The 20,109-nt window shown below is 36.4% G+C and overlaps 1 protein-coding gene across 1 annotated transcript; it reads left to right on the forward strand.

Moving 5' to 3' along the window:
- The first annotated feature begins 6,083 nt into the window (after positions 1–6,083).
- On the forward strand, positions 6,084–19,848 carry LOC144964159 (glutamine amidotransferase-like class 1 domain-containing protein 3, mitochondrial). The gene is made up of 7 exons (XM_078898102.1): positions 6,084–6,319; positions 10,660–10,712; positions 11,773–11,883; positions 12,938–13,057; positions 15,586–15,678; positions 18,272–18,428; positions 19,620–19,848. Exons 1-7 carry the CDS (start codon positions 6,215–6,217, stop codon positions 19,743–19,745), a joined length of 765 nt encoding a protein of 254 aa, XP_078754228.1. The 5' UTR covers positions 6,084–6,214; the 3' UTR covers positions 19,746–19,848.
- The last annotated feature ends 261 nt before the right edge of the window (positions 19,849–20,109 follow it).

Here is a 20,109-nt window from a genome sequence, read left to right on the forward strand (position 1 = left end):
AATATATATATATATATATATATATACATATATATATATATATATATAACAGAGAGATGCGATATTAAGCTGCTAGAAGCTTTGGACTGTAGAAAATAATGAAATGAATATATAACGGCTTTTTTTTTTAAAGAACAAAATACCAAACACGGAATGTTTCGGCCTCAATATTCTTTTTCAGCCAACAACAAAAAATAAATAATTCAGATCGACGACATGGAAATTTGGGAGGTCCCCTCTGTCGATAACCGCGTTTATTTTTTTTTTTTAAACAACAAAAAAAAAAAACGGAGAGATGATTTGTAAGGGGGAAAAAATCATCTCCATAACCATAATTATATACCGGACTGTTTCTCTCCAAGCCAAGGATGCTGGTCAGGGCCAGGACAAAACCAAATGATCTCATTCCAAGACGAAGACAAAAAGCAAAATTGGAAAACAGATACGGAGGCGCAGAGGTGTGGGTCTATTGGTTGATTTGGTGCCCGGAATCGCAACGATCTTTTAAAAATTGATAACAGAATTAAAAAAAAAAAAATCAAAACTGAGAAATTATATCCACCGCCTCTCGTCACCAGTACGAAACAATACTACCTTTCTGTCACAACGTCTAATATTCCGATTTACCCCATCCATTGACGAGTGTCGATTGTGCCATCGCCTCGAGGAGTAGTGACTGGATTGTTAAAGCCTCTCACTCACCTGGTGCAGAGATGGTCTCGGCTCCCCTCTCTCGAGTTCATATGCATGGAAAATCGAACAAATTTGTTCGATTTTCAATGAGGGTGAACTCCAGAGAGTAATTAAAGACTGTTGAGCTCCAACATTTGGGGTTATATCGGTCAGGTAATGTCGGTCCATTTACGACAGAGTAGTTGTGTTTGTGTTTTTTGTCTCCCGACGAAGGCCAAGGGCCGAAACGTTGTTTGTTTTGTGTTGTTCTCTCATATATGAGTCACATCTACTCACTTTATTTTTCTCTCCATTTTACTAGCTCATTTAGGTACCTCTAGCTTTGGTAATTTGGCCCGTCTTAATTATTTCATACTCACTGAATATTTACTATCAAAACCATAATTATTAATAAGTTCACCTGTAAACAGGAAAAAGAAAGATTAAATATAAAAATTTGTAATAAATGAGTTTTTCTCTCTTTATCGTGATTATTAATATTATTATTATTATTATTATTATTATTATTATTATTATTATTATTATTATTATTATTATTATTATTATTATTATTATTATTATTTATTATTATTATTATTATATTATTATTTTTATTATTATTATTATTATTATTATTATTATATATTATTATTATTATTATTATTATTATTATTCATCATCTCATCATCATCATCATCATCATTTTTTTTTTTTTTTGAACAACTGATATGAAGGAATGTGAACGAATTAAGCAATAGATACATTTCTTGATAGTGATGCAATTTAATCTTTATGTCTATGTGTGTGTTTGACTTTGTGTGTGTGTGTGTGTGTGTGTGTGTGTGCTTGCGCGTGCATCAGCGAGAGAGAGAGAGAGAGAGAGAGAGAGAGAGAGAGAGAGAGAGAGAGAGAGAGAGCCGAAGACGGATCAGTCAGCCTGTGCATGTTGGTGTCTGATTCCTGGAATTGGGCTTGTTACCTTCTTTCGATTTGTAAGATTTGAAATTACCTTTTTTTTTCGATTGACATGGTGTTTTCATTAATATTATTCCACTGATTCCCACGTTTTTTGATTTATTTGAGACACTTTTAACAACAATTAATTGCAAAAATCAAGTTGACTTCATACTACCCCGACCGTTTGGTAGATACAGCACATTATGAAACCATTATCCAATCCATAAACATCCCTAACAAAATGTATCTATCTCTTACCAAATTGCTGTCTACCATGGGTGACAGGTACTGGCCTTTGGACCATAAGTCCATTTCATAGTTCATATCCAAGCTTAGATAATATTCGTCTCTCTAGAACTTTCTGTTGTATGGCAGTGTTTTTTTTCATACACCCACGACCGACGTGTACTTGTTTTCAGGTTTGATACCCAAAATTATTTTGGGTTTATTCTTGTAATGACTCTAAAACCAACGCAATATATTGTCCATTACAACTGTTAAAACAAGCTCATAATTAAGTTCTACTATCAGACCTGTAAATATCTGGACGTCGCCTACGACCAACAAAAATATTTTTCCAGTTTGAAAAACAACAACAACAACGCAGATTAAGCATTTGACTATTTGCGCTATTTAAAAACTTTAACGGTTATCAATTTCAACTTTCGGATGCTTTACGATACAATGTCATGGTCTAAGAATATTATTATGTTATATCAAAATAAGTGTGTCAAGTTTTAATTTTTTCAATGTCTGCATGTGTCCACTCAAGCCCTTTCACTATGTATTCAAACTCCAAAGTTATTATTAAAGTTGAACGTGTGTGTAGACGTCGGACTCTTATAGCCCATTATGATGCCAGTTTTGAGTATTTTTCTCTAATTTTTCGAAATCATTCAACAAATTGAAAGTTTGGTATTACATTTGGTAAAACAACACAATATTATTATGCAAAACACATTTCATTCCGATTTTGATTTGTTCATTACGTCAATATTAAAAAAAGAATCCTCTACCAGTTTTAGAAAGCCTCTGGTGTTATGAATGAATAAATGATGAGTCTATGACTATGAGTGAAAATATTCATGCAAAAGGAAACAGGAGCGATTGAATTCTTTGATGGTTTGGTCAATTCACAAAGCTGGTATAGTTGCCGTTCGTGATTTCGACAAATTATACAAAGATTTGCAGGGATAGAAAGCATACTAATTTTCTTTACAAGCTCTAAAGTAGATAGAAAGCATACTAATTTTCTTTACAAGCTCTAAAGTAAGTCATTTCTTTATAAACGTTTTCTTTCTTTTGTATTTACATATAATAGAATGTAGGAGGCAAAATGGCCGAGTGGTTAAGGTATTGCATTTTTTTCCTTGGGCAGATTCTTAACCCCCAGTTTGCTCACTTGGACAACATGGGTGATTCTTGTTGACATCAGACATCTTGTTTGATGAATTATCTATAATCCTACGTGGAATGCCCAGGCGACGATATCTTATGATGTCGGGGCGGAAAGAAGGACATAATTTTTTAAATATATATAGCATGTGTCAGTAATTTTCTTATTCGGATTCTGGCACCACCTTACCGTTAACATGCCACGCCACTATAAGGGGGGGGGGGGGTAGAAGTCTCTCTCTCTCTCTCGCTCTCTCTCGCTCTCTCTCTCACTCTCTCTCTCTCTCTCATTGAGAACTCAATTACTCAGAACATAGGGCTTTTAAAAAGAGATCCCCGTCGAACTGATATAACACACACAAACACACACATACACACGCACACACACACACAAACACACACACACACACACATATATATATATATATATATATATATATATATATATATATATATATATATATATATATTGGGCTTAAGGTATATATATTGAATTGTGTTAGATACAATTATGGTACGAATAGTGCTCGACATGGAGCAATGGAGCGAATTATTATTATTGTAATATTTAGCACGATGTTGGATTCAATCTACATCGCGCTCGCAATGTTTCAGGCCTTAACGGCCATCGTCAGGACTGTGTGTTACATGGGTTTGAGTTATATATATATATATATATTACATTATTCTTTCCTCAGTACAGATATTTATGATGATGAAGAAATATGTACCAATAGGTAGGTCATCATCATATCTTGTCGCGCCAGTGAGTCAGCCAGTCCCGGGCAGTCTGGTTGCATTCCCTCAGGTCAGCATTGGTGCAGTGAGGTCCCAGCGAGCATTCGGACAGGATGTGGTCCATGGTCTGTCTGGGGTGACCGCATGGGCATTCAGTGCCCGGTGAGATTTTCCATTTAAAGAGGTTGGTGGCGGTGTTTCCCACCTTTGCTCTAGCTCTGTTCAACGCCACCCATTCTTTTCTCTTGAGGTCTGTGCCTGCTGGGAGCTTTTCTGTTGGGGGCTGGAGGGCATCGTTTACTGTCTTGTCCCATTCTACCCATTTGTCCAGGCGGAAGAATGCTGAGTGGTCTGGGTGAAGGCTCTCTACTGTGAGGAAGCTTTTTCTTGATTTGAGCCTGCTTTTGGGGCAATTGTGGTCATGAAGGGGGTGTCTCTGGTCCATTTCCTGTTTGTATTTTTGTATTTGGGCATGGGTTTCCCTCCGGATGTGTGGTGGGGCTATTCCTGCTGCACGGTAGACCAGTGGTAATGGTGTTGCTCTCAGCTGGCCCGTTATGATCCGGCAGGCGTTGTTGAGCTCGGGGTCTAGCTTGGAGGCATGGCATGATCGGGCCCATACAGCTGAGCAGTACTCCGCAGTTGAGTAGCTGAGGGCCAATGCTGTGGTCCTTAGAGTTTTAGGGTCAGTTCCCCAGTTCATGTTTGCCAGCTTTCCAAGGAGGGCATTACGCGTGGACACTTTTGCCTTGGTCTTTCTCACGTGTTCTCTGAAGGACAGAGTTCGATCAAGCGTCACTCCGAGGTACACTGGGTGGTAGTTGTACTCTAATGTCTGGCCATTCCACTTGATGTTAAGTTTTTTGTGGGCTTGGTGGTTGTTGAGGTGAAATGCACACACTTGTGTTTTCCCTGGATTGGCGTTCAGCGAGTTTTTAGTGTAGTACTTTGTAAGAGTGTCTAGGGCATTTGTCAGTCTGCTCTCGATTGGTTGGAAGGACACATCCTGTGTTGCGAGGCATAGGTCATCAGCATATATGAATCGGCGGATATTTGGGAACTCAGGCTGATCATTTGTATATATGTTGAAAAGTGTTGGAGCCAGCACTGATCCTTGGGGAAGACCATTCTTCTGGGTGCGCCACCTGCTCTTCCGGCCATCCATTTCAACAAAGAAGCGCCTGTTTTCGAGAAGTGACTGGATAATATTTACAATTTTCTTATTCTTTATCATTTTAGCCACTTTGAGGAGTAGGATCTTGTGATTCACTGTGTCATAGGCTGCAGTGAGGTCGACGAAGACTGTGCCAGTAACCTGTTTTGTCTCAAACCCATCTTCTATGAATTGTGTAAGGTTAAGAAGTTGACCACATGTTGACCGTCCTGGTCGGAATCCAGCCTGGTCTGGAGACAGTTGTTCGTCTAGACTGGGTGACATGCGGGACATAACCATTCGCTCAAATAGCTTGTATGCGATGCACAGGAGGGAGATCGGGCGATAGCTTTTCTTGGATTTTGGATCTTTCCCCGGTTTCAGTAGGGCGACTACTCTTGCTTTCCTCCATGCACTTGGCAGCCTGTTTGTCCTTGCGCATACATTGAAGAGGTCCAATAGCCAGGATAGGGTTCTCGGGCCAAAGTGTTGAATCATCTCAGTTGTGATTCCATCCAGTCCAGATGCTTTTCCTGCCTTCAGATGGGACAAGGCCTCTAGTAGCTCCTCCAGGGTAAAAGAGTCAAGATGATCTTCACTATCCTTGAGGGCTTTGTCCATTTCACGTTTCAGGGCTTTTAGTTGGCCTCGTGCTTTCTTGGCTGGTTTCCCATTAAGTAGAAGCTGATGTGCTACTTGGTCAGGTGTTACTGCAGCCACTCTTGTCTGGGTATTTTTGTCATTATTCAGTTTTGAAATTGTAGTCCAGGCCTTTTTGCTGTTTAGGGTCATATTGGTGGAGGTTATTAATTCCTTCCATCTTTCTGATCTTTCATCGGCTATCATTGATGTGAGTTCTTCACCCAGTTCTAGGGTTTCTTCGCTGAAAGGATCCACCTTGTATGATTCAAGGTTACACTACGCGACCAGAGACAATAGGTAGGTGAATTCATTCTTATTTCTCCAAAACTATCTTGGGTGTAGAGTTTGAAAACGTCTTCTCCGTTTATTTTATTTGAATCTCGTACTTCCAAACGATTCCAAAAATATAAATTCAAGACTTAAAAGAAATTTCATATCATCCTTGAATATATTTACTTTATTTTTAAAAAACTTTATCTACGATCAATTAGAAATCCGACAGGAACCAGGAACTGTTAACTGTCATAAAAGCAACAACCAACTTTTATGTTTTGTTTTTGATTGTAACTTTGCAACTTGCAACTTCGCAACTTTGCCTGCCTCAGCCTTTGACTTTGGTCCTCCGTAAATTGAGCTGGAAAATACTAAATAGAATCGATGTTTCCAATAACGAGGATACGTTGCCATGCTTCGTTCTTGAAGCAAATTGTAACCAAGAGAAGTTTTCATGTATCATCCATTGTTCCGTCAAAGGTCGCTGTGGTGAGTACAGTCTAGATTCTACTAAGTTGCTGACTGCTACTGCTATTGCTATCTAAGTAGAGGCAGTTCTAAGTTCTAACTCAGATTATTTAATTCTAATTCTAATCTCGGAATTGTTGTGTATGACTATGGCTATGATTCTCAGATGACTGTATGAGAGAGTGTTCCTACCTTAACGCCTACACTAATCCTGCTGCAATGGTGGGGATGGTTTAGTTTAGGCTTGAGTGAGAGATGGCCCAATCAGATTCAGTCTATACTACACTCTACTCATACTCATACCTTAATTGATGTATTAAAATCATTTCAGCATCTCCCTTCGGATCCTGATAATATTTGTCATGGACATATTGTTTTCATTTCACATTTGGAGAAGAATAGAACACGATTTCAATTTCAACTTCTGTGAATAGTGCTGGTAATTCACTGGTAAAAAATTGTCTAATATTAATTAATGTTAAGGCAAGCAGAGTTTATATAGGCAACGTTATTAGGACCTATAAGAAAAAAAAAATTCAAAGTTTTGATTATTAAGACTGTTCTGCCTGTTATGCCATTAACAATGAACCCCAACACATCAATACCTCACATACTGCATCATCACCTCTTTGCACCCATGATACTTCATCGCCCCAAAATACTCCATCAATCTTTGTCAACCATGAAGCATCTTTCATTTCCAATGATCAGAACTATTCCGTAACCAATACCACTCAGACTCGTATTACTTCCCGAAATACCTCTAGTACCCAACTTTTAACTCCAAGCTCCCCCATTGTTAAAAGGACTCGTACTCGTAATACTTGTGACAATTGTTTTGTTGTGAAAAAACACACCACTGGCTCTGCTAAAGATGCACAAGATAAACTGAAAGTGATGCGATTGGTAAATAAATTTTTGAAAAAGAAATATGCCACAAAGCGTATAAATTGGGATAAACAAAGAAAATCCTCAAAAATTCTAGCTCTGAAGCTGAAGTTAAGGCCCCAAGAAATGAGAACACATCTCTCCAACAACAAAAATCTACATCAAGATCATACTATTCAGGTTCTTAAAGACACCAACTTGGCCTTGACCAATGAGAACGAAAATTTAGTAAAAGAAAATAAAAAATTTACATCTAATCTGAATCAACTGTTTTCCTTGAACAGGGATTTTTAAAAAGAGCTGAAGGATTGTCATATTCAAATTGATAATTATATCGCTCTATTAGAAGAGACTTCAGCGCAATCTGGCTCTATCATCCAAAACAAAACTGGCAATAGTTACTCCCGCTCCATAAGAAAGGTCATTTACAAATGTCTGTCGGATGAGGTACCAGCAGCTACCACTGGCATAGTAGTAAAACATGCCATTCAATGTCTTACTGGTTCATCTTTATTGTCAGTCCCAAACATATCGACAACTACCAGAATGGCACGTGAGATGGGAGTGATTGCTGACATTCAGTCTACTGATACAATTCTGTCATGGGATGCCACAACGGTTGATGGACAACACATAAATGAAATTCATATTTCAACAAAATCATCGATACTGACCCTTAATGCAGCTCAATTGCCTGGTGGATGTGCAGCACAGAGGCTCGTGTTCATCATATTTCAGACACTTTGGACATCATTGGGATGGCTTATGCTTCTTATTAAGGTATCCAACCCATTGATGTGTCTAATGCCATAAAAGGAAAAATTTTATTAACTTCAACAGATCGGGCTGCTGCCAATCATGCTGCCGTGGTGCTGCTAGAGGAAAACTTGAACAAACACTTGTTGTATCTAAAATGCAACCCCCACCCTCTGGATGACCTGGCAAATGGAGCCCGTTTGACTCTTAGAAAGCTGGACAGTAAGAGAAATCTTCATGGGAAAATACTTGGAGGACCAAGCTGTGCTGTAAATGTTGTTCAGGGGATTTCCAAGGTTCAATACAAGGAAAAGGGTGACCCTCTTGGTTTTAAACTTTTTCTAAAGTCGGAGGATTTGAAACCAGGAACATTCTTGAGGTATGTTGGAAATCGTCTCCATGTTCCGTTTCATCTGGCTGGGACCATTTATTGTTATCACCACCAACTGGTCACCTACCTGAGGACACAGTGCAGTCCAACAACTCTTGCAAATTGCCTCGCCACCGATCTGTCGAATCTGCAAATTCTCAATGACCTGCAACTTTTGGGGATGGTGGGTAAAGCAATCACAGCACCATGGATGGCTCTCTGCTACACATCCTCCTCTGTCAGGAACCATGCAGGAATAGCTCATTCTTTGATCAACATCATTCCTAAGATTCAGACACTCGCCCATGCACCAGATCAATTGTACTCAGCAACCGAGGATGTGTTCGGTCGACACTTTATGGAAGAAGACACAGTTCTTCAGTCTTTAAAAATAGTTGATAGAGATGAGGCTGATTTGTATTTGTCTACAGAATGTATTCTTCAGGAGTTTGTGTCTATTCTGACACGACAACTGAAAGAGTACATGTTTGAGGGTGCAAATTCTGCAGCTGCCATGACTGGAAAAGTTGACACCGCCCAGCATACAACATATGGGCAGAGAGAACCCTGGGCATTCTTGACAAACAGATGAGGCGAGCCACAAATGCTGCTCTAGATTATACGGATATCAAAGTCAAGGTGAAGACCAATGGAATGCTTGATTGGCTAGACAGCAAGTCCATTGACGAGCAGTCAAAAATCACCCTGTTTGCAAGGTGCCAGGGCATAAAGAATAGGTCCAGCTTTAATCTACGCCAGTTGCATTGCAAGTGGAGCTAGTGAAACGACATAGGCTAAAGCAACCAAAGAAAGACAAAGTACGAAGAGCCAAAATTGCGAATGATGTCACCGGTGCGCTTGAGGACTCATCTGGATTGTTAAATCCTGTCTTCAGAGATGTAAAAGGGCCTCTTCTTGGATATTTGACTAAAATTTTGGATCAGCCGAAAAAGGTCATAGGATGCTATATTATTCATACTTGGAATCTTGAGGGAGAAGATGCTCTTTACAATGGTCGAATTGTCAAATTGTCCAAGTAGAGGGATATTTTTACCATATCTTACTGGTGGGAGGAAAAGTCCGAGGACGAATCTACAGATTTCAAAGTAAAAGTTGTAGACATCATCACTGATATCGTGACAGAGGATCTTCACTTCCTTTGACTCTGATATTGTCTTCTTGAAGAATTGTTTCTGCCTTGCTGTGGATCCAGGTATGTTAATTTGTTATCACTTTAATTTGGTTTACCTTTTGTTTCCTCAGTGGCCCTGAACTTTAAAAAAATATCAACTGACAATTTTGAACAAAATATTTTTATAGACTTGAGTTGCATGGTACAAAGGGAAATTAGCTCTTACATTTTCATATTTCTGGATAGAGCTTGAAAAGACCTTTAAAATGATATATCATTTGTCAATATCTGTTGAATAGGACAGTTTTTATAGGCCGGTTTTTGCATGCGGTACAGCGCCATTGCTCAATCATGTGTAAGGTTACTTAATAATGCTTTGTGATTAATTTCTTGCATTATTTCCTTTGGCCTAGTATCTCTGTTGATTATATTTAGTGAAACATGTAAGAATATGCTCTTTTTTTAACATAGTTGCTCTCTAAAAGGGAGAAGCCCTAAATTCGTCAAGTTTTCGGTCACAATTTTCAGGAATATTTTCTTACTTATATAGCTATATAAGGAGAAATTGTCTGTATAAAAATCCATAACTTTTTAACCAATTGAGCTACAGTGTTGTATCATATATAATTTTTAATGGTTTTTCAAGCTCTATCCAAAATCACATGGTTTTATTTCCAATAGTCCCCTTTGAAAAATTCATGAAAGTGCCTACTCATATCAGTATCAGACCAACCAGTTATTGACAAACCAATAGACTAGGCTTCAAAAGAAAGAAATGAGACTGAGACCAGAGTAGCGATAAAGGGCAAAAAGGTTGCTTACATAAACAATGGCCTTTTATTTTTCTGTCTTTTTTTTTTTTTTTTGCGCCTACCTCATGCCTACCACATTACCATAGGCATACGCAGTGAATATTGCTATACTTTCTTTTTTTTTTTGGGGGGGGGGGGGGGGGGGTGGGGAGGGGGTGGGGAGCTGGAGAAGTTGGCAGTATAGCAATTAATTTCACTATACACCATTACATAGTAAATTTACCTTAAGAAGAGTTTGAAGATGTTGATGGGTTCGGTTAAATAAACTGGTACTGTAAGTACAAATAGACACTCCATCAAAAAAAATCAGGTTGCAGAATTTTCATTATCGTTTTAGGTATAATGTTGAGAAAATCAGATAGTTATGTATACCATCTCTTTTTATTCCTTTTTGATTCTGCAGGTACTCTCAGGTTGTGGGGTCTATGATGGCAGTGAGATCCATGAATCTTCTGCGTAAGTTCTTATTATTTTCAAACAATATACTAAAATTATGTTTATTCACCCAAAATGTTAGGTATCAGTTTATAGAAGTTAATTGCAAATAACAAATAAGCAGTCATGGACCAAACGGCAGTAGTACATGAGGGGAGTCTAGGGTATGGAGTGATTTTTATATTTAAAAACTTGTCAAAAACTTGATGAATAGCTGTTTTTGGCAAGTGTATCGTGACTGAGAAAAGTATTATTATCTACATGTTGACAAAGCCTTCGCCATTGTTGGTGTTGACACCCCGTTAGGTGGAACTGGTAAATCTCGGATGGCAATCTACCTAGGAGGACACTCCAAATTTAAGCCATAGATAGGTTTGACCCATTGGCCTGGGAAGCAATCAACTTAAGGGAGACAACTCTAATGTAAAACCTAGTCATTCAGATAGAGGGTTAGGCAATGGTAGAACAACTCATTCAAGAAAATACAACTTGTTACAGATTTCCAATAACCTTGAGTTTACAGTTTGGGGGGTCCTGGTACATTCAAGATTTTTTCTGATCCCCCTGCCCACCTAGCAGTGATTTGATTGGGTAGCTGTGTCTGTTAGATTTGGTGGCAAGTATTTTGCAATAGACTAGTGTCTTATCCTAAAGATAGCAAGTAATTGCTATTGTCTGTTTTACGCTATAGAAACCGAAATGAACTCAGGCGCCTTGGGCCCAATTGGCTCTGAAGGACTACTACTTTGATTTTACCTTTTGGCTACAATTCACATGTTAGGTATCCATTTTTTAGGTAGCTCTCTTCCAATATCTTTAATAGTCTCAGGCGAAATGGGCATTCTGTGTAAACATTTCTCATCCAAGGACACAAAATCATTCATGTGGTTATTGGTATTGTCAGCTATCTGATATTTGCCCATATAAAACATTTTTAAGTTTATTGCATCAGGAGGCAGCATACTGTTCGATCAGATTTTGAAATTCTGCAATCAATCATTTTTTTTCCAGACTTGTAAGTAATTAATTTATTTTTGTTATGAACATGGGAACAGTGAATTTCTCTCTCTTTTTTTAACAGAGTAATTGTACACCTGAGTAGAGCTAATGCTGAGGTTGCCATGTTTGCCCCTGATGCCCAACAAATGCACGCCATTAATCACTTGAAGGGAGAGCCATTGGGAAACAACAGGTACAAATTGTTTCTCTATATAAACAGGTTTTCAATGTCTGATTTTTTCATCAATGCAGTAGTTATGTCATGTTTCTTTTACCATCTGCTTTTTTTGTTTTAATTGCTGTAATGTTATGGTAACACTTATTTTGACCATAGGAAGAAGCCCCCAACTGATCTATCCCTTACACTATTTTTTGACGAGCACAATGGCATTGTGCGGGTGGTTGGATGGGAGCATCACCCTTGAATCATATACCTATGATGTTCGCATGGGTGTACGATCCGATAGTGATGTCGTTTCTTCTTCTCTTTACTAGCCTATCCTGCTTCTTTGGTTTGTGATTGTATTTTTGACAGGGGATATTTTTTTTTCTGTAAATCTTCTGCCTGTTTGTTCTTGGTTATTTATAATTTAGCTTATGATATCTTTAGGTTATGATTTTGATTTACATTGTACTATTTTTGTTAGATTGCTTGTTTTTTTGTTTCAGCGGTCTCTCATATAACCTCAATTGTGTTGGAAGAGACCTAAAGCAACAAACAAACAAAAAAAACAATGGCATTGTTATTGTGCTGTTAGTTCTTACTATTGCTTCTATTATTATTAATTTTTTTTCCTTTTTTCTCAAGCAATAGAATAGTCTCATACATCTTTGTTTACCAGATTGCTTTCTTGTTGACCCTTGTGCTAATTGTCATAAGCGGTTATATATCAACAATATCGACATTCCACTTATATCAACATGACATCAATATCCCAATTTGTTTATATTTTTTTTGCTTTAATAATTAGTAATTGAAGATCTTGTATATCGATAAAAATTTTACCAAAGATGGTTATATTGAAAAAAAAACAAAATAAATTTTATATATATATATATATATATATATATATATATATATATATATATATATATATATAATATATATATATATATATATATATATATATATATATATATATATATATATATATATATATATATATATATGGTTATATTGACCTTAAAAAAAAAGACTTTGTTGCAATTGATTTTTTAAAAGAATTATTCTTCTTAAATGTTTACAGAAATATTTTAGAGGAATCTGCCAGAATTGCAAGAGGAAATATTAAAGCTCTATCCAATCTTGACCCGTCTCAGTTTGATGCTGTCATTTTTCCTGGAGGCTTTGGGGCTGCCAAGAATTTGTGAGTGGTGTTGAAAGTATTAGGTATTGTGTAATAGGTATATTATGACTTACTTATCTATTATCACATCTTTTTGACTTGATCACACTCCTTTATGGATATGTGATATTACGACATACGTCTCTTTTTATTTGTCACGGAACAGAACAATTCAACCGGTCATCAATTGAGTATTTTTTAAAACACAGTTTTGCCATCTCTTTGTCAAATCTTATTGGCTCTCGTGCGCACCATGGATTAATAATAATCATGAGAACAACAATAGATAACACTTATATAGAGTAGACTCATCATTATAATTTCTTGTATTTCTTCTTCTGTGACTGGAAAAAAAAATCATCTTTTGTGACTCCCTTGAATGGTTTGTATTTTGTTTTTTTCTGCCATTTTTTAGTCTAATTGTCAACGGATAGAGGTAATAATTTCTTCAAAATATTTTGCTTATTTATCGCAATTTTCCTGATCATTGTTGGCGTTCGGTCATGTTTTTAATGTGTGCTTGCAGAGAGGTTGATTCGAAAGAAGGTATAACACTTTACAACAGATGGTGTTTCAGTTTTAGCATTCTTTATAATGGTAGAAGCATTGTTTTTTATTGATTGATAAATTTCTTTATGAATATTTAGGCCAGTCTTTCTTCACAACCTTTCTGCTTGCCTTTTATATTTTTTTTTCTTGTTCCATTTTTAGTTTCATCAGTTCATTGAGCTTTTTTCCTGTCAGTAATGCGTCTAGTCTTCAAAGGAGCATATTTATAAATAAGATCATTTAGAATGCTGTTAAAATCATCTATATATGTTACATTAGATAAGTTGTTTTCAATATCTAACTTAAATGTCTACCGCCTTTAAGGGAGCATAACATTTTATCTGATTAATAAAAATGGAGAGTCATTTGGGATCTCAGATGGCAATGTCAACAACTTTAGTATATTTAATTTTGAAATTGTAGTCAGGGTAGATGACCTTGTCTGAAAGGCTCTAAGTTTCGTAAGTAGGTTCTTTTATATATTGAGTAAAAACATGGTCAAGAATGGAATGTTTTAAGAGAAGATGATGGAGCTAAAAAGCTGAAATTAAAATCTTAGGTTAATATAAAAGGTGATTTTTTTTTTAGCTTCAATTCTTTAATAGATAGCTGAGCTGATGGACGATGTTGATTTTGATAAGATTTGGTCTTTTGATTCCAGTTTTGTTGATTGAGTTTAACAGCCGCCATGATTGTTGGTGTTGTTGACGTTGTTGCATAGCCTTCTCTATGCTATGATTGATTGGTCACCCGTACGATTGAACTTACATAGTACAGATCAGTCTTTTCTGTATTATGATTTATTGATCACTCATTCGAACATCTGGTTCACATAACACAGTAACTTGCGCTATGCCTTGCTATTAACCAGCCCTTAACCATAGACAGACACAATCAACCCTGCGCTGTGCAATCAAGAATAGCAAGTGATGATTTGCGGCCTGCCATGGGTTTATATATCATGGTGAGTATTTTTCATCGAACGACTGAGAAGGGTTGTCAACACAAGATTGCCTTACAACAGGTTTGAAAGTAAACAACTCATGGTCACCTTAAGCTAGTTTCCCATTGAAACTTAAGGTCATTCTACAGTAATGTGACCTGTTCCTCGTTTGGTTGTTCTTCCTGTTTTTGGTGTTGCCACTACTGCTGCCACTGTTGTTTTGTTGTATTCCCTTTAGGTACATTTGCAGTGTCCTGGCTCACTGGCTGTGGTTTTGTCATATCTGTTGTTGTCATTTGACAATTTTCCCTTTGTTCATTTTGATACGCTGTTTTAACCTGTTCATCGTTTTGATGGTACTTCGCTTGTTTACTTTGTTTTTGTAGTGATAGTATTACATGTTTATTTTTGTGAATGAATTTTGCTATTAGTTACTTGAAGGACAGGGATAAGCGTTAGTGGGGATTTAGTGGTATGGTGGGGCGAAGAAGTGTCTGTTGATCACAGGTGGAATGGGATGTTTTTTGCGCTTACCGCCTCGTGGCCTATTGTAAGTAGCAGATTTTGGATAAAAGTGTTCATTATTGTTAAAATAATATTGGTGGTAAGTCACAACGAAAGACAAGGTGAACAATGTCTGTAGAGTGGCAGCCAATAAATGAGTGTGTAAAGAACTTTTACAACTCCATGAGAAGATACAATATTATATGGCAGTCCTTTTTTTAAAGTTGATAAAAACTGTATATTTAGAAATAGTGTATTCCAACAAGCACAAAGAAGTAAAAATGTCCAGGTATAAAATGTAGAGAAATCAGATAATCATTAGAATAGACACGTGTATTGATTAAGAGATTACTGAAATCTATTATCGTTATTCCTCATGCTTGAAGTTGAAGTCATATGTTTTACATGAAATTATTTTTATTTTTGCTTTTGACAATAAAAGGGATGTCTTTACTAGATTCAATTTTTTGTAGATGTAAGGCATCTTTTTGACTAGGTATTGTGATAAAGCTTCATAAGTCATCCGCCACTTTTTGTGCTTTGTTTATTTTAGGTCATCATTTGCTGTTGATGGTCCAGAAATGAAAGTGAATTCTGATGTTGAGAAAGTATTGAAATCCTTTCATACAGCCAAAAAGCCAATTGGGTGAGTAAGGTGAAAGCAGTATGAGGGTCAATCTAAAAATATTTCCCTGAGTATGTAATGTATATGTAATAATTATTTTTATACAATACACAGAATCTCCAAAGTAGGTACTGTAAGGCGCTACACATGCAAAGACAATAGTTAACACATAACGCAAATACTGCTCAAAAGCCTGTCTGAATAGGAATGTCCTAGTCCCTTAAAATTCCAGAATGTTGACATAGTACATGTCTTAACTAAATATGGAAGATTTAAATTTTGATGGACCAAAACACAATGAGTGTATCTTGAAGCTACATTTGTTATCTCAGGGACACCCAACAAACAGTCATCTTGTTAAAACATTTTGAAACAACACCATATAGGTACAGTTGAGATTGATGGCTTTACATGTATGAACCTGGGATGAAATAGCAGTGGAAAACATGTTCTGAACCTGCCCCCCAAAATGCAAAAATGACTATGAGCTCCAAGTTCTGGGGAAATGTAGAAGGTGCCATGATGATTGATATTTTTCCCACAATTAAAACCATGAGCAGTGAATATTATTTTTATTAGTTTTTTATCTATGAAGAAAGAACATTCAAGGAAAAGAATAGCCAAACTCAGGAAAGTGTGGTCTTCACCTTCATGACAATGCACTACCCCATAGTGCAAATGTGACTTAGAAAACCTTTGATAAATGTGTATGAGATTTTTTTGCATCCTGTATATTGACCTGGTTTTGTTCCATCAGAGTCATTCCTATTTTCAAGAATGAAAAGAGATGTAAAAAACAGATGTTTCAAAGATGAAAATGAGATTTACAAAGTGAAAGAAAGTGGTTTAATAGGCCACTCAGCCACTTCTACTTTTGACGGTCAAAGGCAATTTACAGAAATTTCCAAATTTGGATGGTGGCTATGTTTGAGAACAAAATTGTTTATGTAAAATGTCCAGACCTCTAGCATTAATCCTTTATACTCGGGGAGATTTCTTTTTGACTGACTCGCAAATATCTGAACAAATTGTGCACTTAACTGACAAAAATTAATCTTTTCATCATTTCCCAATGAAATTTCAGAATTGATTGTACCCTTTTATAAGCATCAAGCCAGTAGCAGCAGTGAGAGTTTTTTCTCACTGAGCTGTGACTACTCATTTTAAAAACAAATTCATGAATTTTTAATCCTGCTTTGTTGTCATAGAAATTTGATTGAAATGTTTGGCTCATTGTACAATGCGGTTCTGATGTTGAGATGTGTTGATTTTTATTTCATAAATTATGTTTCCATATCCATTTTGAAGAAGCTGCTGGCTTGCTGATACAGTCGACTCTCGGGAGTTGGGGTTAGTGTGTCGATTAAGCAGAGTGTACGATTAAGTAGAGAAGCTAAAAATAGCATCTAAGCAGCAACTTTCACATGCTTGTCATGTAGGACATTCCCCTCTGAGTTTTCTACAGGCTTAGGACCATCATTTTCATTAGGGTTTGTTTTTTGTTTTTTTCTTTTTGGTCCTTGTATTTTTGTTATTTTGTTGTTTTTCTTTTTTTTTTTTCTTTGCTTTTTCATGTTTTATCAACAACAAAATGTGGCATTATTGTTTTTAAGAATAGTAATTGTGTCAACAAGCATTACGTGTCTAACCTAGTCAGGGTCAGAGGGACAGTGGAATCACAATGAGGAGAAACTTTCACATGTGATACGATATTAACATGTGAAAATGTTCAATGAGAAACACATTTTCAATACTTTTTTTTGTGTGTATTTTTTAGATATTTATCTCCAATCAAGATGGAATCAAGATGTAGCGATTAAGCAGAGTGATTTTATGTAAGAAAAAAAATTTTCAGGAATGTTTAGCGTAATTAACTGATGTGCAATGGAGCGGAGTGAACTGTATTTTGAATTTAATTCAGCCCTAAATAAATGACTGAAGTCGACTTTTCATTACAAAAAAGATAAAAATGCCTGAATGAAAATATCTACCTCTTTTCTTTTGAATTCTTTTACAGGGCACCAAGATAACAGCTAATGATTATCTTATTACTTGAAGCAATATTTCAGTGAATTAAGAATTGCAAGGGTTATCAATAATTAAGAAAACTCGTTCCAAGCATAAATTCTCGTTATTCCAGAGCTCTTGTTATCACTAGATTACAAAATTTCAACTTAATTGCAATAATGTTCCGATTTGGCAATGTTATTGGAAATTTTGGCAAATTGGCAAATTTTAGCAATGAGAGTCCTTCCTTGCACTACTCTTGGCTTTGAGTGTATTGTGTGTGTTTATGTGTGCAAGCGTATGGGTGGATTGTGTTTACGGATGAATGAATGTGTATTTTACTTCAAATTATGGTTTCTTATTCCGGTACAAGTTTTTGTTATTCCAGGTCTCTGGATAGCTTATTCTTGTTTTTACAGAAAAATAATGGATATGAAATACGGGTATTTGAAAAAGTCTTTTTATTGCCAAGCTCTCATTATTTCCAAAGCACCACTGTATCTAAACTGTAAAGAAATTCCCTCATCCTCTTGTATTATCGTTATAAACCAACACAGTGTTCGCATTTCTCAAGTAAAGATTAATTTTATCCGTTTCATTCATACAGGCTGTGTTGCATTGCTCCAGTTCTGGCCGCCAAAGTGATTCCTGGATGTGAGGTGACGGTGGGTTCAGAGTCTGAGGAAGGAGGGAAATGGCCATATGCTGGAACAGCCCAAGCTGTCAATTCCATGGGAGCCAAACATATCAAGAAGGATGTTCATGTATCCTTTTTTAACCAAAAGTAGTTTAAGGAAAGTTTTGATAATGTAGTGTTTCAGAACCATGAGCCTGATTCAATCCCGGTTTCTATAGCATGAAATGGACAATAGCAATTTCTTGCCGCCTTCGGATAGGAGCTTGTGTATCACAAAGTACTTTCTGCCAGATCTAACAGACCCAGCTAATCAATTACTACTTGGAATGGGCGGGGATATCAGAAAAAAAAATTCGACTTCACTCAGAATAGAGTTCTGTCCCTTTGTGTGTGAAGCAAGTGCTCTACCAACTGAGCGTTCGGGACCACCCTCCTATCTCATAAAGAAAAGCAATAATTTCATTGTTTATTTCTTGGATAAGTCCTGGACATATTATGTAACAAAGAAACCCAAACTATTTGACACCTCACTGCAGATGATCAAGGTTGCCTATCAAGAGGCAAAAGCTTATATATTATGGTCACAGATGTCAAGCAGTTAAAAAAATTATTTTTGAGAAGTTCATTGGTGCTTTTGTCACTCCACGGAAAGGATAAAATTAGACAGAAGAATGAGATTTTCGAAAAAAAAATGGAGAACAAAAGTAGAGGATTGAACTCAGGACTACTGTAACAGTTAACTTGCTTACGGTTTACTTTTTGTGTAATCAAACATTGAAATGAGGGATTTAAGTCAGAATCAACAGTTGTACTCGGGTGAACTTGGTCGCTTGAATTTTGCGTCAACCAATCTTAATTGTATATTTGTTTTATCAATAATTACACATAGATTACATGGGCATAGCTGATCTAACCACAAGATGATTTACAAGAAGAAAAGTATCAATCCTTATTTCGACAATTATTAAAGTCGCCATACCCCAATGCATGCTGTAATCCTCAACCCAAGATTTTCTACCGCTCTTTTTCTACAAGTGTAGTCAATCTATTTATATGGCAAGTAATCTCAATAGTTTTGCCTGCCTAGACTGTGAAAAGTGAGTTTGTCAGATGGACCGATAGGTTTTCCTCCTTTTTGACAAATAACCATTATCATCCCTTTGTTGCAGAAAAAATATGTTTCCAAAAGAAAACGCTATCTTATTTTTTCTGTACAAAATAGAAGTATGCATGCAGTATGCCAGATTAAAATTTATAATTGATTTCTCTGAATTTTTGATATCTTGCAGTTCATTTACATCCTTAACTGAAAAAACAGGATATCCACATTGACAAAACCAATAAGATAGTGACTACCCCTGCCTTCATGTGTGAGACAAAAGTTCATGAGATTTTTGATGGAGTTGGACAAATGGTCACTAGTGTATTGAAACTGTGCAAATAACTAGTCAATATTATCAAGGAGATGAAATATATCTTTTCACTTTAGTGAATGCTATTTGTTTCACTATTTAAATAAAGATGTTTAAATCTCAGATGAAAGACAAGTGCATTGGTTGTGTTGCTTTTTGGTTGTTTTTTTTTATTATTTTGCTTTATGTCTACTTTCTCTTCTTTTTTTTTTTTTCTCTGTGACAAGAAATATTGATATTAGCAGTTATTTCATGCTACTGATAGCAATTCCAGTCCCGTATTAAAGGCTCCCGGCTTTAGGAATTAAATTAAATAGCCAGATTCAAAGCCACCAACATGGGGTTAGTGATTGAAGAGGAAGAACATTGAAACAAAAAATTGGCAGTAGTATAGTA

This window comes from Berghia stephanieae, chromosome 2 (assembly GCF_034508935.2).
Source record: "Berghia stephanieae isolate SIO BIC M18660-M18661 chromosome 2, UCSD_Bste_1.3, whole genome shotgun sequence".
NCBI classification, from domain to species: Eukaryota; Metazoa; Mollusca; class Gastropoda; order Nudibranchia; family Aeolidiidae; genus Berghia; species Berghia stephanieae.

What these genes read in the sequence shown, in the direction of transcription:
- LOC144964159 (XM_078898102.1), top strand. Translation starts at nt 6,215, where the DNA reads ATGTTTCCAATAACGAGGATACGTTGCCATGCTTCGTTCTTGAAGCAA. An exon ending in TTTGGGGCTGCCAAGAATTT is followed by an intron (nt 13,058 to 15,585) that starts GTGAGTGGTGTT and finishes TGTTTATTTTAG; the next exon opens with GTCATCATTTGCTGTTGATG. An exon ending in ACAGCCAAAAAGCCAATTGG is followed by an intron (nt 15,679 to 18,271) that starts GTGAGTAAGGTG and finishes TCATTCATACAG; the next exon opens with GCTGTGTTGCATTGCTCCAG.